Below are 18,811 nucleotides of genomic sequence, written 5' to 3' on the forward strand. Positions count from 1 at the left end.
TGTGTTGACTATCACCTTCCACCTAAGTACTCCTGCAATCCTCCCTCTTTCTCCAGAGCTTTTCATTCTAACTTTTGACTCATATCAGGTGACCATTTCTTCTACTTTCCTAAGAGAAATGAGGCCACACGTACTTCCTCAACACCTACCCTTTCGCCCAGAATCACCCCATGGAACTTCATCCCTTCCCTTGTGCTCTTCTTCCCACCTATCCCTATCTCTTCTGAGACCTTGATCCTCCACTCTTCTAGCTTTGGAATTCCATCTTCCCCACTGGTTCCTTCTAAAACAGTGTGAGTTCTCCACTACTAAAACAAACCGGACGTTCTTGCTAACTCCGTAAGTTCCTGTCCTTCCTCTTCTTACACTTTCAGAGTCAAACATTCTGAAGGGCAGTTCCTACAAGTTGCCTTTGATTTGCCCTCTGCTTTCTGCTCTCATGCCTCTAGGAAAACTGTTAGCACCAAGATCACGTTTTGCTCAGTTCTCATCTTCTGTGAGCACTTGCCATATTTAATTCTAGTGACACAGTTCTTAAAACTATTGGTTCCCATGAAAGAGACCCTTCTGATTCTCCTCCTACCCCTCTGATAATTCCTTCTCAGCCATATGCTCTGTTCCTCCTCCTCTCTGGTCCCTTAAATAGAGATATTCTCCACAGAACTGTCCTTGGCCCTCTCCCCTTCACTCGCAACAGCCTGTTTCAGTAATTACTTTTATCTCTAATGAGTGCTTCTCAAATTTAAGTCTCTGGCCATAACCTCTTCTTTGAATTCCAGATTTCTATTTCTGGTATCTGCTTAAATACCCAATTTGATGGCCTGGTGACATTTCAAACTCAATATGTTAGAAACAGAAGTAATTTTCTTCCTTTCTAAAATCTATTCCTACTCAGACCTTCTGTTCCATTTAATAACATGACAATCTTCCTGGGAACTCATGACTAATAATGCTGCTGCTGCTGATAACAATAACGATAATACTACTACTAATATAATACTTATGAAATTCTTACTGTATCATAGACAGTGTTCTAAGATTTACACATATTTATTCACTTAATCCTCATAACAACCCTGTGAGGCAGAAATTATTATTAACCCCATTTTACCAATTAGGAAACTGAGGGATAGAGGTGAAGTACTTTGCCCAGGGTCACACAGTAGCCTGGTTCCAGGGCCAATACTCTTAACCATTATGCTATCTTGCCTTAAGAAATCTTTACAATTGTTGGCAGTATCCTTAAGATGCGTTATAGCTGAGAGTGGCTGAAAGGTTATTCGAGGTATGGGGAACTTGAAGTTGGGTAGTGGTTATAAGAATGGAAAGGAGATTGATCGATAGGGACACACTGGAGCTCTGTGACAACAGGAACTACACTCAATTCTGTGTCATCTATAGCACCAGTGGCAGTAACCGGATCTTAGAGAGCAGAAAGTTCCTTTTTCTGTCATAATGGGAAAGGTAGGTATAATTCTGATTTTTCATGGGAGGTACAGATATTAGAGAGGAGATCAGAAATATACTGGCAAAATGAAGATGATTTGACAGTAACTTTTCTTTTGATAAATATCTAGTATTCAACATGGCTAGTTTGGTTATGGGCCTCTGATGTCTGAACTGCTGTTTTACGTTCATACATATCTTTCTATTTATTAAGTATTTAACCAAATGCTTACTATATTTTACCCTTGTTCATAATATGTATTATAATACTCAGTTCTGGTATTAGAATTTATGTTTTTATGGAGACAAGACACAGTAAAATTAAATAAGGTCATGAGTTAATAAATAACATGTAAATGTCATAAGGCAATGTGGCATAGTGGTTTAAATCATGGGCTTTGGAATCTAGATAAAACTGGGTTCTAATATCAGCCTTTCTTTGTGACCTTGGACAAGTCACTTAGCCTAGAAAAATGAGAGTCTCGTTTTTCTCATCTGCAAAATGTGGATGATAATACCAACTTAATAGAGTTGTCATGAAGAAGTGAGATAATGCATGTGAAGTGCTCAACACAATGCCTGGCACATAATCCCATAAAAAACTGAAAGGGGAAAAATGACAAATGTCAACTGACAAAAAAATGCATCAGTATAGGTTCAGAAGTGGGGCTCACTACAGGCTGGGGTTTGGGTGGGGAGTAGTTCCCAGTTAGATCTTAAAGGATGAACGGGTCTCGAAAAAGCAGAAAGGGCATTTCATGTAGATAGCAAGGTAGAGAATATCAAGAGAACCTAAGAGGAAGGTAAAAAGGAGTATTACAACAGCAAAATCAATAGAATTTTTATTACAGATTAGGCAGAGAGAACCACCAAAGATTGAGTCTTCATGAGCAAAATAATTGTGCTACTGGTAGATATCCATTAGCTAGGAAAGGATGCTATTTTTAGAGAAAGAATACAAGTTCAGATTGAAATATACTGAGTTTGGGATTATGACTAGACAATTTTTAATGTCCAAGAGGGTGGAAAGAGACAACAGCCTTTGGACAAAAAGGCATAACCAGAGATTTTTAGCTTCTTGAAAAAAATTAGGTCTTGTTTATCTTTTTATCCTTCAAAGCACCTAGCATTGTGCTTTGAATATTCCAAGTACATAATACATTGTTGTATGGATGAATGAATAAATGTATGAAAATAAAGATTTTGGAGCTATCTTCACGGAAGTGATAGCTAAAATTGTGGGCATAGATTAGTTCTCTAAGAAAGACCAAAATTGGGAGATACACCCAAACGCCAAAGACAACGATGAAAATTGAAGTGTTCAAGTAAAACAACGTGAGACAGAAGGGAATATTAAATGGTGGTCAAGAGAGCACTGGGATAAATGAACTGAAAGGGTGGAAGACCAAGTGAGGCTATTGATGTCTTCAAGGAGCAAGTTTAGTAAAGTGTTACAGATGGAAGCCACAAAGGAGAGAATTAAGAATGAATAAAAGTGGAACATAAATGGAGGCAACAGATGTAAACATGCCTGAGATTGATGGGGAAAGAAGGAAAGAAAACTCACTACATTCTTCAGTATATGATACACGAAATAGATACACAAATGTCACAGGTTTGCAAATATTATTAAGTACATGCATGCATGAACATGTGAACAAATGAATGAAGCGAATCATTCATATGAATCCAATAAAAATACCATATTTTGATCTCTTTTTACTTAATCAGAAAACTTCCATCTTCTTTTCTATGCTGTGCATGTCTAAATAGGTGCACACATATCTATAGGTGACAAAGTTAGTTAACTCTTCTAAGATAAAAAATGAGCTCTAACGAATTACTCTTTTAGCTGTTGTTATGGGAAAAGACCCACACAGAAAGTTATATCATTACAATTTAGAATGTGGGAAGGGGAATATTTATGAATAAATACAAGGAATTTTCATTCTCATAGTGATTGTTTTAGTATAAGCTACAACCCCTCTAAGTGGGTGGCTCCAAGTGGCTCCCATCTGGATAGTTTCTTTTATTAAAACTAATTGTTTTGTGTGTTTGGAAAATGTACAATTTTATCATCATGGAGAAAAGTCTGCACAATATCATTAAAATATGAAAAGCAAACCTGACTTATGGAAACAAAGAACACCTGAAATCAATAAGCATCTATTTACTTTTCCTCATAATGAGAAACAGATATCAAAAAGTATTTTAGGTATGGGTTTGCCTTTTTTTTCATGCTATGAAATTTATGCTGAGTGGAAAAAACTCATGCTTGGTACATTCAGCTTATAGTACATTTTCAAGGTGAATTACTAAATCCTCAAAACCTGACCTTCTAATGAAGGCACTGATGCAATCACAGAGTTGGTGAAGAAAACCACAAAGATATAAAAATGCATAGATATATGATCAACTAGGGACAAATTTTGATGAAATGATCACCAGATCTCTACAGACAAGGCATATCTATCAAACATGCCTACCATAAAGTTTGATTCCATTAATTCCCTAAGAAAAGACATCAGGTAGAGTTCTGATACCACATGGGTAAACATTAAGAAATTCTGATATTACAATATCTTTTACATAAAAACCTAAACATGACCCAACCAGATGCAAAAGTGAGTTTCCACTGGGAATGCTACTTACTTTTTTTACTACTGGTATTGTTATTTAATGTAGAAAAAACTAAAGGCCAAAAAAGAACATGCCTGCACTTAATTTCAAGTGACAGCTAATATAGTGCATTAAAGGTGTAATGCTATACACATGGTAGTTATATATAAATAGTAACATTAAAAGGGGTTACAACATCCCTAAGACATCTAAGTCTAAAACACTTAAAAAGCACATTTGCAGTACAATGTATCTTAAATTATTTTAATTGGCTTCAAGAAGACTTCAGACTAGAGATGGGCTTTGACTTTTTCTGATTATAGAAAAGGAAATACAGATGAATGCTTTTTAGGCAGCCTGATATCATTCCCAGGTAGACTATCATGTAACCTGTGTTACTTAAATAACAAATGTTATTTTCACATAAGTGGTTTATGTAAATTTTGTTTTCCTAAAGTTGTTAGTTCTCTTAATAAGTATAGATAATGCAAAATATCTTTTTGTTGTTGTTGTTCTTTCTTTGCATTTATTATCCGGGAACCTTTTCAAAGAGGAAGGTGTGGAGGGCCAGCAGAGTGACAGAGCTTGAATACGTAGCAACCATTTTACTGTTGAGGGTTTTCTTTTTTTATAGTATGAAAAGTAATCCAGTTATATTCTTTAGCTCGATTACTTACAAATAACTTATCTGAAGACAAAATCAAGTAAATCTGTCAGTTGTGGAAGTTCATTTTTCCATGTGTTATCTAGAGATAAGCCAGCCTGTACTATTAGATTTCCACTGACATAATTGTGCATGAATTCTAATCTGATTTGGTATTACATGGTGCAAAAGGTGACACATTTTCTCTAATATACTCCATTAGAAAGGAAAGAAATTGCCAAAGTATGAAATCTGAGGACCTTGATTCAGAAACCATGCAACTTTGAGGTCAGCTCAATGGAAAAAAAGAACTTGTTTAACTACCCCAGGCACTGAAGGTTGTGACAGCAAATGTAATACCCAGGGTAGTTACTCTGTTGGATAATCAATAAAATCTTAACATTATCAGACTGCAACAGCTGTATATTTGTTTATCATATTGCTGTGAATGTCTCCAAAATATTCACAGAGAATGTAGATGCTGTCTGTCCCCATTCCCAACTCATTGCTGATCAAAATAGTCAAATAAGATACCAGAACCAAGAAATAGCATTTATGTGCATAACGTGCCAAATATTGATTTTTAAAATCCACAGAATGCTACCTCGCTATGGCAGAAAAATGTTAGCTCCAAGGATCCTGGAAAATACTCTTGACCAAGATGCTTACAATTTCTACTACAAAATTTTTAGAGATATTAGTGACCTTTTAAATCCTATGAGAAATGTCCTTGAACAAATTAGTAAAATACCATTTGTGAACTGTTGAAAATTTTAAATTACATTTTCTAAAAGGTAGGAACTCATGTTTTAAGAAGGAACTGTTCTGCAACATTCTTTCCTCACTTGACTTTTTATTTTTGGTAGCAAGTAAGTAAAATCTGAATTCCAGAACACAGGACAGAGGCGTTTTTGTGCTCACTCATTGGTGGAAGACAACAGATGTCCATTACAATTTAAATAGGAATGTAAAAAGGATTCTTCACAAATCCTTCCTACCCCACAACTAGCGTCAAGAGAGAGCTTAGCTAGAAGGTGAAATCTTTGGACTATCTATGAGCAAAGCAAAAGAGGAGAGAGATTTAGGTGGCCTTTTGAGATTTCAGCAAAGAAGTAGAGAATGACAATTCATCCAGTCCTTTGTTGTTTCTCATCTTGTAAATTAAAAACAAAAAATAAAATAAAAATATATAAGATGATGAAACTTGGATATATCAGGCAATTTGAAAGTGCTATGTTTAATTTTTGAGATAACCTAATTCAGCACTACGTGCTGATAAACCTTAGACACAGAGAGAATCTCCTGGTAGGCAATAGGCTCCATATTCCTTAATGCTACAGGACATCCATTAGAGAAGCTTTTGCTTTTTTGAAATTGTGGCTGATTTAATTTTCCAAAGATAGCCATACACCATCTCCCATCCTTTAGATTCTTATACAACATGAACTTGACACTCTTGATTAAGAGGTAGAATTAAATTCATCCTCTCTTTGAATCTAGGCTGGCCTTAGTGACTTGCTTGACTAATAGAATATGACAGAAGTGATATTTTGGAACTTTTACAGCTAAGTCATAAAAAGCCTCACAGCTTCTACTTGGGTCTCTTGAAACACTCACTTTTGAATTCTCCCTCTCAAAAACAAACTGCCACATTATGAGGGGCCAGCAACAACCTCTAGTCATCACATGGAGCCATTTCGAATGTTCAGGCTACTCGCACCTTTAGATGACCACAGTTCCAGATTCCTGGTTAGCACCACAAGAGAGATTCGGGCAAGAACTGCCGAGGTGAGCCCAGTCAACCCACTGAATAAGGAAAGAATGGTAAATTGTTGCTTTAGGTCACAAATTTTGTATGTGAGTGTGGGGTAGAAGACTGATATGCCAAAAATGGTGGGCTTTAGAGGGAGACAGACTAGAGTTTGAAATGTGGTTGTTTCACTTTTGTGACTTTTAGTGTTACATCATGTCTCAGAGGTGTCAGTCTTTTCATCTAAAAAACAGTGACAATAGTAGCTGCTTCTCAACTGACTTGTATTCCTCTAGCATATTTTCCTAATGATTCTTAGCTCAAAAACAGAATAAGCATGGTTACTATATACCTTTTGCTCTGAACCAACTTTTGTGGCAATAAAAAATATTTTCCCTCCTTTTACATTGACACTTCTTGCTTCCATGTCGGTCTATGTTTACTCATTGAAAGCACAATGAAATGGTGAAAGGCACAGTATATGAACCGATTGTCATCATTTTTCCAAATGCTCTCCCAAGACCTAGTGCCAAAGGAAAAAAGGCTGAGCAGTCATACAGGACACTTTTGCTGTCTATACTGACCAAAATGGTCTACGGTTATACAAAATTGCATTCCAAATGGCCTCGTTGTCATCTCTAGGTAGATCAACAGGCTTTACTAAAACATGACTAGGAAGAAAAATTAACTAGAGCTTTTTTTTCTGACCTCATTTTCTTCACCATCAGACAAGTTACCTAATTCCTAGACTTAGCTTCTTCTCTATTAGGTAACTTGTTTTTAGGCTCAACTACTTCTCTATTTCAGTCACATTATCTGGTTTCTAATCTTAGCTACTTCCCTATCAGCCAAGTTAATCTTCCTGATACTAAGGCAGGGAAATGGTGTTTGATAAGCCAATACAAAATTATTGTGAACATTAAATAAGGCAGAGAAGGGAAAAGTACTTTGAAACATGTGAAGTGCTGTACAAATACAAGGATATCTCAGGTAGGCATCTCACAGTCAACCATGACCCTAAATTTTCCCTTACTCTATTCAATATAATTTTTTCAATAATCTTAATACATTACCCATTAAACATATCTTTCGGATTTGTTTCTTTCTATTATTATTATTACCATTTAAGTGCAAGATGCCATTATTTCTTGCTGGGGCTACTGCGGCACCTCCTAGCACATTTTCCTATTTCAAATTTCATTTCCTTCTTACGCCATCCTCTGCCCTATTGCCAAATTTTTCCTCTCAAAGAACAAATTTTATTATGACAAATCTCTGCTTTAGGTCTCCTTTGATTCATTGTTGCTTGGAGAATATAATTCAAATTCCTTAGATGATGAATAAAGCCTTCGATATCTTAAATTCACCCTTCCAGTGTCATTTTCCTCCAATTCCACTCCTGTACTTTATACTCCTATTATACCACATGCTTCTTGTCTTTACATATTCTTATATTCTCATTCCTCTTATATTCTCATTCATGCTTCAAGACCCAAATTAAATGCCTTTTCCTCTGTGCAACATTTGCTGACAATTCTATGAAGACAGTCATCCTGTTTTTCCCACCCAAACTCTGTCCATAACTTTATTATATTTTCTCACTGTATTATAATTATTAGTTTACATAACCAAGGGTCCCATCAGACAGTGACTACTGACAGGCTCATATTGTGTCATATTTATCTTTGTCTACCCAGTGACTTGTCCCTCAATAGATGTTCATGGGAAAAAGTATCATTTTTCAATTAGAGAAACATAATAGCAAACTAATTCTACTTATAACCTTGATTGGGATTCAAGAGGTGGGGGTAGGTCAGTGAAATTAGAAAGAAAAAAAATATATTTAAAATCCTTCCTGAGACTTTAATTAATAAAAAAATCATGCTTTTAGTCAAATTATATTAAGACGTTGATTCACACAGAGTGATATGCTGTATCATCTATCAGCCTAAACTAAGTTATGTTGCAGTAACAAAGACCTCAAAATCACAGAGGCCTATAAAAACACAGGTTTGTTTTTTGCTCACACTACATTTCCATATGGGTTGGCTCCATGTTATCTTTATTTCAGAATTCAGGCTGAAGGAGGACCTCCCATGTGGATGATTCCAGCTGTATTTCAGAAGGAAAAGAGATGGCAGAGCCAAGGTTGGCTCTTGAACCTTCTGCTAGGAAGGGGCATGGGTTAGCCAAAGTGAGTTACATGGCTCAGCCTGAGATCAGTAGGCAGTGAAGGATAGTTTGAGTAGAAGGCAATCTGCCAAAGACACTATTAAAGGTAAACAGATATGTGACATTGTCACTACCATGTTAAGACCTCTAGAATAGTTTCCTCTCAATAGGCGTCTAAGAAAACACCCCACTAACATGATTACAGCCATCTGTGATTTCTTTGAGTCTAGCTTAAGTTGGAAAATTTCAAAGAAAAAAATACTGTAAAGTTTTCACATCTATTGATTTTATATAAATTATAGAGTGTGATGGAACACAAAAAATACAGTATTTCTTGTGTGGCAAGGTTCTGGCTGATGGAAGCATAGAACCAATGAAATTGAGGGAATACCTATGGTTGCCTATTCTGAAAATCTATTAGACATGACGGATTTTTTTAAAATACAAAAACAGCTTGATTTTTAAAGACTGAGACTTTACCTGGCTTTGGATTTGCCCCAAGGAGAAAAAAAAAACTTGCATTAAAACATTTTTTAAGTTCATCATATCACCAAGAAAAATAACCCACACGCCCCCAGAAATACTTTGATGAAGCCACATGTTTTTTTGAAGTTGTGTTCTTATCAAATGATATCAACACTACAGGAATTTCTGACATTTCTTTAAGATTTCCCTTTTGCATGTAACCTAATGAAAATAGCCAACTCCTGTTGGCAAGTTATATTATCAAGGAAGAATTCCTACTTCGTGAACTCTTTGTAGAATCTGCAGAGTCAATGTCTTTAACATGGTGAAAAATTTCTTTGCCAAACAAACTTTCAGGCGGATTAAAAATCTTGGCACTCTGGGCTCAGATGGAGCATCTGTGATGCTTGGCAACACATCTGGTTCAACTGCTTTGGTGAAGAAACATGCTCCTCATCTCAGCATACAGTGGTGTCAGCCGGTGTCAACGACTCTGCCAGCGATCTTGAAAAAATCGTGTCTATTTCTACGAATGTTGTCAACCTTCTGAGAGCCAGGGCTGACATGCTGCTATTTCAAGAGGTTTCGTCAAGAAATGGGAAGGAATATGAAAGTTCACTGCTGCAATACAGAAGTTAACTAGATTTCCAGAGGACCTGTCTTGAAACATTTGGTTGATCTTCAAATGAAAGTTCTGCATTTTTGAAGCAAAAGAAATCCAGTTGTTAGAATAACCCAACAGGAGAAAGTCCACTCATAGTTTGCTGTACTTGATTGATATTCTTGCCAGATTATCTAGGTAAATCTTTCCATTTAAATTCTTTTAGCTCCACTGTTACTCTGAAGGGCATGTCGGAGGCAGACATCTACCTAGACAATTCAAGGCTGGATAAGTGCTTCTGTAAATGAAGAAGGCGTGACAAAGCTTGCCAATTTGTTTACAGATAGAAATCCAAAGAGAGATGGAATCATTAGATATAACACTTTGATAGCTAATTCTGCCTCCAATGACCTTAATGTGGAACCATGAATACTTCTTCCCTTTATTTTTTTTTAAACGAAGCACTAATAATGCAGACTTTTCAAAAGATGACCTCATTGATACAATATGAATTCAACGAGAATTCTGGAGAACTCCAGGAATCCCACTATGCCCAACCTGCATCTCAAAAAGCCAAAGCAGCTCTTATTTTGTCTCTTATCATTTTCTTTTGCCAAGTCAGTGTTTTAAACCCTTACTGCCATGAAGCTAAAAAGTCGTAGTCAAACAGATGTCAAAAATAACAAGCCTTTTGCTGTGTCAAAAACCACTCCATAATTTCAATATCAAAGCCAAACATCAGCCTTCTTGTAGAGGCTTACTTTTGAGATGAATTAAACTTGATTTTTACTTGCAAAATTTGCATTTATCTCAGGTGTTTGAGGAAAACAAGCATTAATGTCAAGAGGAAGGTGGTGAGAGCAATAGATATGACTTTATCCAGATACTTTATAGTCTCTGTAAAATAATTCAATTTCCATTACCTAAAATGGTATGAAAAAGTTTTTTGTGTATATGTGTTTATGTGTATTCTTCTGGGGAGAAAGTCTACAGCTTTCTTCAGATTCTTAAAGTGTCTGCAATCTATATAAGGTTAATACCCTCTGCCCTGGTGCTTTGTAGAGTAAAACATTTTAAGGACTGAAACAAATGTTGTGAGGAAGTGAAATTCTTCTGTTGAAAATGATACTAACCATGCCTTGGTGCTCCACTAGCCAATTAATAAAACAGGCTGCTAAATAGGAAGGAACCAGCTGTCCTAGAGATGGGCACTAACTCATTCTCATTTTTGGACAAGCTTTTCTGAAATAAAAACTGAGACAATTTGTATAAAAACAATTGATTTGTTTTTAGTTTACATGCTGAGTGAAGAACCTGTAGCCATATTTACGTAAAAAAGTAGGACTAATAAGGAAAAATTGGGACCTCAGAGGTAGTGCTTTAAAATACAGTATTTTCTTGAGAAGTATAGCAAATGCATTTGAAAGCATCTGTATTAGTTCCTATTGCTGCTATAATGAATTACCATAAACCTAAAAGACACAAATTTATTATCATACAGTTTTGTAATTCAGAAGTTGGAAATGGGTCTCACTAGGCTAAAATCAAGGTGTGGGCATGGCTGCATTTCCTTCTGGAGACTACACACATTCCTTGGCTTGAAGCCCTCCTCCTTCACCAAAGCCAATATAACAGGTCATCACTCCCTCACCCCACCCCCAGTCAGTTTGTGTTTTAATAATGCTAATGCTCTGGACTTGACCACATACTAGGCAGTGGGTACTGTACAGCCGTTGCTTCTGATTTCTGGGTCTTCAAGTTCTCCTTGTGCTTGTTGAATCTGCTGTTCAGGGCATGTACTTTCTTGACCCACGGATACTGGGGCTTGTAGAACTTCCTGGGGTTCTCTGAGTTTATTTAATGACCATGAGAACAAAGGTGGTGGACTTGCAGACAGGTCAGATCTTGGAGAGTTTAGGCCCTGTGACTTCTGTTATTTGGTGTCATACTTCTGGAGAGAGCTTCACCTTCTGGTCATCCGGAGTTTTCAGCAGTTCTTTCTTGCCCTGAAGGTCTTGGAGTATAGGTTTTGGTCCTAGTTGTGCAAGCAGCCACCAGCTGCCACGTACTCTGATGGCCTCTTCCACTTTTAAGGATACTTCTTTTATTGAGCCCAGACAATCCAGGATAATCTTTCTGCTGAGGTCAGTTAATTAGCAATCTTCATCCAATCTGCTACCTCAATGCTTCTTTGCCAGGTAGTGTTCACAGGTTTCAGGAATTAGAGCGAAGACATCTATAAGGGGCTATTATTCTGCCTATCACATGCCCCTTAGTCAGTTTAGTGGGAAAGGGCTGAAAGTGCAGGGGAACCATGAGAAGTGGAAACCAGAATTAAACAGCCCCTGGCTGGGATGGATAGTATGTTCCCTGATTATGCTACCAAAACACTTAAAGAACATGCCTGAGGTAATTTGCATCTGCACTTTGATTTTTTTCCCTCTTGGAAAACCTAGTCTTAAGGGAAGGTAAAGATATTGAGCTTGGAAACCCTGAGTGTTAGCTCTGGCTCTGCCACTTGCTGTCTATATCACCTTTGACAATTCACTTAAGTTTAGCTGAACCAGTTTCCTCATTTAAAAATAATGTTAAATTAGGAGTGGCATGGAGAGGTTGGGCTGGGACACACTGAATGTCGGGGCTGCTCAGAGGAAGGTGGATATCCCAGAATCTCCGTGAGTTCTACTGGTCTGACAAGAGAGTGCTGGGATGAGAAGCAACTGGGTGCCTGTTATGCAAGGGGGCCCTAATCCCAGACTTCTGCTAAGGAATCTGTCTCACACCATCTGTCAATCAGATCCTGATCCTCCAGGAAACCTCCCCTGGTGCACCGTCAGAATCGTAGTGCTGTGAGCCTCTTCCTGGGGACCCAGGTGTGGTGGATGGGCTTCAGCCCAAGGACTGTGCAGGGGCAGCACTAGCGGAGGTCAGAATGGGGTGTGAACTGCACAGGTGCAGGCAGAACACCTACTACCCTCCAGGAGGCAGAAAGCCATGGGGCAGCGAGGGCAGCCTTCTGACACCTCTGTTAGGTATCCTCCAGGGTTAATGTTTCTGTGATTCTAGATTAAGTAGAGAATGTTTCTATGTCTCGAGGTCACTGGGCTATCCGCTCAGAGGGTCTAAGCACCAACAGGTCTCTAAAAGGAGGAATAGACCTGTCCCCATTTTTTGCCAATTTCATTCTTATTTGCACTTTTCCCCAGAAGGAGACAACACGGGAAAGAGCCCACTGGGCGGGTTGCATGTCCAAGCACCCCTTATCCCAGAGCAGAATTAGGTAATAAGCAAGTAGAACAAACTGTACTTTGACTTTAAAATATATCTCAGATTATACCTTCGGTATGAGATGTTTCCTATAATCTTTGAAAGGACATTTTTAAGCAGTCAGGCTTTCCTAATTTGTTTATTGTAGAATAGGATGTCACAGCCTAGCAATATACGCATACAAGGAACACAAAGACTGTTCCACCTTTGTTCTAGAACACTAGAACACAGGTGGGTCTATATAGCTGTAGTAAGCAAAATTATGACAGCCAAGATTCCCATCTCCTAGTATATATGCCCTGTATAATCCACTTTCCTTGAGTGTGAGGGGATTTAGGAATATGACAGTATAGTCATTCCCATGACTAAGTTATGTTATATGGCACAGCTGACTTTAAAAAAGGGAGATAATCTTTGGTGGGCCTGACCTAATCAGGTGAGCCCTGAAAAGGACTATGCTCTTCTGAAGTGTGAGAGAGATTTGACACAAGGGAGATTTCTCCATTGATGGATATAAAGATAAAAGGGGCCATGGAAAGTGACTACTAAGAATGGAAAGCCAACAAGAAAAGAAGGGCTTTAGTCTTCTAACTATATGGAACAGGATTCTACCAACAAACTGAATGGGTTTGGAAGTGGATTCTAGAGGCAGAGCCTCTAAATGAGAATTCAGCTTGACTGATATCATGAATATGAGACTCTGAGCAGAGAACTCGGTTGAGTCATGCCTGGACTTCTGACCTACGGAACTGAGAGCTAATAAATGTGCATTGTGTTAAGCCTCTAAGTTTGTGGCCATTTGTGATGCAACAATAGAAAACTGATGAACTGATACAATGGTATTCTAGTTAAACATGAGTTAGGATATTTTTAAAGAAATATTTTTCTTGTCTCCTCTGTCCCTAGCTTTCTCCAAAGCTTTGATCTATTTCCCCACCATGTAGTTATTTCACTGACTATAACTAGAAAATGTCATATTCTCAGATTAAATCTTCTTTCATATCACATTATCTTCTCTCATATCAGAGTTATCTCTTTTTTTCTCCTTTACAGTTGATTTGAGATGCAGAGACATATGCATTTTGGGTATATTATATACTGGCTTAAGGCAGGAGAATCAAACTCGAAAACACAGATTTCGAGAATTAAAGCAAACAATCTGTGTATTTTGAAGTAGCTCTGATATGTTTTATTTGCTGCATCTAGTTATCTTGATATACAGTAACCCTGACATAACAATTGAAGAAAATGGAGAAGCAACGTAAGCATAAATGGCTGGATATTTTAATACACTGTACCAATAAACATTACTAGAATACCATGCATTTGAATCCATGCTTTTCCTGAGGAAAACCTGCATTCTATCTTCTGTTTCCTGATATTGCAGCTGGATTCTATTACAAGGGTAGGACACATCATGGGAAGCATGCCTAAACTTTTTAAGCTAAAAACGAAAACTGATCTTCATTAATTACATGTCTAGATTATGCAGATTGACCACTATATTACATATAACACAGTGAAAAGCACTATTATTGGGCTTGTTGATAGCTCCACCTAGGTAATTTAGCTCTAAGCCTTATTTAGCACAAAGGCAGGATTTGGTATCAGGTCAAAAAATCAGATCAAACTGTGACTTTGTGGTTGATGGCTGAAAAGTGCTCTACAACAAAGGGAACTGAGAATGCAGTGTCTTTTTAACATTTAATTCAGGAAAAATTTCATCTCCAACACAGCTTAATGTAGTGCTACTACATAATGCAGATAAACAAAAATATAAGAAAGTCAGTGATCAATAACTAAGAATCACCATTTAAAAATCAATTCTCTACCTCTGTGAAAACCATAGAATTGGATTAAGAGACAAGCCACCTAATTTTAGATTTAAGCAAATGTCAACAATGGATTCTGGAAGGAAGGATAAGTCTAAGGATCCTAAAACCCTGACCTGAATAATGGTTAGCTGTTGTAGTAAAAAGAAGAACTCACACACACACACACACAATACTCAAAAGGCCCTAATCTGCAAAACTTCAAGATCTGGGGGTCCAGGTAAATCATGACTTAGCTTTTACCAACTTTAACCAAAGTCTTCCCAGGTTCTAAAGTCGGCACTAAGAAAAGTTATTACAAAAATATTATATTAAATAATTATAATCTTTGTCTTCTTCAACTCCTTATACCATTTATATAATTATGTTGAGGGAAAACACCCCAAACTCAAATGAAATAAATGACTTCAGTTTATGCCCACACGGACCTTGTCAAGTAGCCAATGACTTGCCCTTTCATTGTGAGTGACTAATATCAATGCTGGCTCTAAAGAAAGACACTTTTCATAATCACCCAACAATCTGCTAAGTGAAAACATATGGATAGGCTTAGGCAAAACTTGCCGGGGTCTTTGCTGAATGGAAAACAGGTGCTTTCATTCTGTGCCACGTAATACCCCATTTACCCCCAAGTCCAAAGGTTATAGGACTAATAGCTGCCTTGTGGTAATCAGGGAAAGCCAAGACACTAGCTCTGGTGAAACATCTGGGACATATTTTACATACTTGCAACATATGCTTCAGGTTCAATTAAAGTGAGGCTTTGGCACATTTATTAATCTTTTTTACTTTTATCCTATAAGAGGACCTACTGACCTGACCCCACTATTATACCATATGAGAAAACAGAGAAATAATGAGAGCTAGAGGGTCAGTACCTGCTAGTATGGCAAAAAAACACATTTGTTTTCTCATGAAATTCCATTACGCATGACTCTATACACAAACTTTAAATAGAGAAACCAGTGAATTTTTTAAAGTAGGAAATTACCCTTCTGCTATTCAGACACACTGATAGCCAAGGCTTACAACATTTACCACTGTGAGAGTCAGTCAGAGATGGAAGCTGGTAAACAGAAACTTGAAGGATCCTTTCATAGTTCCATTTCTCATAGAAAAAACTTCATTTTTCAAAATGTCTACTCTAAGATTCTTCCCTCTATTATGCAAACCTGTAAAGTCTATTTTAAATTATTAAATTTGAGATTTTCATTTGTTCAGATATGATTTTCATGTTATCAATTGCATTATGAGTAAAGAAGAAAAACATATATCACTCAAATAAAGGCTGGATTTATGAAAATCAGCTCACAATCTTTTCATGTGGAAAACACAGTTTGTTGGTATCCTATGCAGAAGAACACAGTTGAATTCACACAGTAATTCAAGCACTCCCTTTCAATTAACTTTGGTAACTAGATCTGAAAATGTGTTAGAAAGGGGTGTCAATTTTGGATAACCAAATGCTAGATTACAAAGATTCCACTCCAGAGATTTGGTGTTGTTTCCACCATGGCATGTGCTACTTGTCATTTATGTTTTGGTGAGCTGGTTAAACAGGTGTGCTGTTGGTTTCCCACTTCTAACATTCTATTAAAAAATGACCATAAATTGGAGATTACTGGTATATAATATCAACAAGCTGGCTGATTTCAAGTAGGGACACTGAAGTCATAGAAGTACTAGACTTCACCAAGGGTTTCCATTTATTAACATTTCTGGGGAAACGCCCGCTGCCGGAATGGATCTTTATGGTGACTTTAATAATAAAGCAGCAACAAGAAAGGGAAAATGGCCATAAATGGATGGCAGTTCAGTGTTTATCAGCAGAGAAATGATGATTCAGAGCTGGCATGTTGAGTTAAAGAACAAGCTCTCTACAGCTCTACAACTGACCTTAACAATAAATCATATCATTTATTGCCAGAAGTGTATGCTCATGTTATTTAACATTAAAAACAAACACATATGTGTTTCTGCAGGAAGGAGATTTTGTTAGTTTATGTTTGATCATGTCGCTAATGACTAAATGATGTACAGAAGAAAAATTTCACATAAAAGCTCTATCAATTCAAAGTGTGTGAAATAGCATTAGAAGGAAGAAAGTGCGCCTCTGTGTGTGTGTGTGTGTGTGTGTGTGTGTGTGTGTGTGTGTGTGTTTCTGTTTTCCTTGTAGCACTGAATATGAGAAAAAATATCATTTGGGAGGTTAACTAATCACTATGAATTTTTTTTTTCCAATGCTTGCTTTCAGTACACAAATTCTTACACTGGAATATAACTGTACATCTCTATTGGAATCAAAGGTCAAGGGCATAAACTAAGATACACTGTTTTTCTCCTTTCTTCAAAAAATTTCACTGCTTTACTATAACAGAATTCAGATAAATTACGGTGAAGGTCAAAATCTGGTTTCACATGCCAAATGATGTAGAAATAATGAATGACAGTCTCTCTCTCTCCTCCCAATCTCATCCTAGGACTTAGATTTTAGATCTAGAAATGCCCAAGGATGATGATAAACCAGCGTCACTAGCCTCTTTGCCATAGAAAGCTGTTCTTCCCATCCCAGCAGCTGCTGCAGTAGTGCAAGGTCATTCTAATTCCTCCCTCCAGTTGTCTCCTCTCCCCAGGGGACAACCCGTCTGAGAAACTAGCTGTTATTTACTGTGGTCAACATCCCCAAGCCAACCAGCAATCGAAAATCAAGCCTCCCTGAACAGACTTCTCTGACCTAGGAGTCACAGGGCCATTCCAAGTCAAGTCTAGGCAAAGGGCAGTGAGCATGGGGATTATTTAAATGCCCTCTAGAGCCCTCTGCACACGTGTTATTTTGCTGAGCAAATTGAAAATTACAGATGACAATATCCATGTTCAACTCATGCAGCCTGCTATTTTTTCTCTTCTCTCTCCCCCCAAAGTATAGCTCGATTTGTAATACTCAAAATAGGACAAATTTTTGCCCTTCAGAAACAGTTGTCACTGCCGTTATCTTCACGAGAGGTATCAAGTTCCAGACAAGCTGAATTATTTTTTTGTTCCTGGCAGAAAAATATTTGACCCAGCTCTGGACAAAAGCGAAGAGGATTTATAGCCCTCTCTCCCTCTTTGCAACATGCAGTGGCATTGTTAGGATGATAAACAGCACTGTCCGATTTTCTGGACTCGAACACTTCAACTCCTTTTTTAACTGTCTATGAAAACAGTGTCATGTCTACATTTCCCCATCCCCAGGTACCCAAGTGCTGGGAAAGATAATTACCTTGTCATCTTTGTCATCTTCTTCTTCCTCGTCCTCTAGCATGTCCTCCACTACCTGCAGACAGAAACAGAAGTCGTTTTCATGCTCTTAAAGGAGACAATTTTGTTCTGTCATTTTAAACCTTTTGGAAATGAAAACTTTATTAACATTTGAAACAGACGCACTGAGAGAGACTATTTGATCTAGCGATAGCGATAAGGAAAATGCTATGCCTTTAATTGATTAAAACCAGGGAACTGAATCTCCGTCAGGGAAATCCTATTTGTGTGAAATATTCTGTGACAACCTAAAAGAATTTGAAATGTGCATAAGGTAAACGAACATTAATTTGAGGGATGCTTTAAATCAGGAAATTTCTTTTTTATCTTCTCTGCTGTCTATATCAACGAGGCACTTTAAATTTGGAGCTAGATAACTAAGCAGAAAACAGCTCTGTTCTTTCTAATTTACTTATCACCAAACTCTACAGTAAAGAACTCTGTCTGTTCATTGATTCATGCTGGTGGTCTATGGCATCAAACTAACAATATCGTTCATAGCTCCAATTTTAATTCTTACTTACGTCAAGTCTTGACTATCTCTGTATTACTTTTGATTTTGTAGATTACTTGAAGCACTGATTTTAATTCTCTGTGATTTTACACAAAAATTACGTTATGAGAATGGACATTATTAAAAGAAAATTAGAAATGCATTCAATAATCAAATGTGTATAATATATAGGTGTATATGCATGCATGTATTTTTTAATGGC

The 18,811-nt window shown here is 37.3% G+C and overlaps 1 protein-coding gene across 12 annotated transcripts in view; it reads right to left on the bottom strand.

Moving 5' to 3' along the window:
* MCTP1 (multiple C2 and transmembrane domain containing 1) overlaps positions 1-18,811 on the bottom strand; it is a 464,000-nt gene that overhangs the window by 51,422 nt on the left and 393,767 nt on the right. For all 12 annotated transcript variants that reach the window (XM_023523311.1, XM_023523308.1, XM_023523343.1 and 9 more), the window contains one exon: positions 18,058-18,111. In XM_023523311.1, coding sequence (XP_023379079.1) covers positions 18,058-18,111 — 54 coding nt within the window. The remainder of the gene's footprint in view (positions 1-18,057; positions 18,112-18,811) is intronic.

Source organism: Pteropus vampyrus, unplaced genomic scaffold, assembly GCF_000151845.1.
Source record: "Pteropus vampyrus isolate Shadow unplaced genomic scaffold, Pvam_2.0 Scaffold11, whole genome shotgun sequence".
NCBI lineage: Eukaryota > Metazoa > Chordata > Mammalia > Chiroptera > Pteropodidae > Pteropus > Pteropus vampyrus.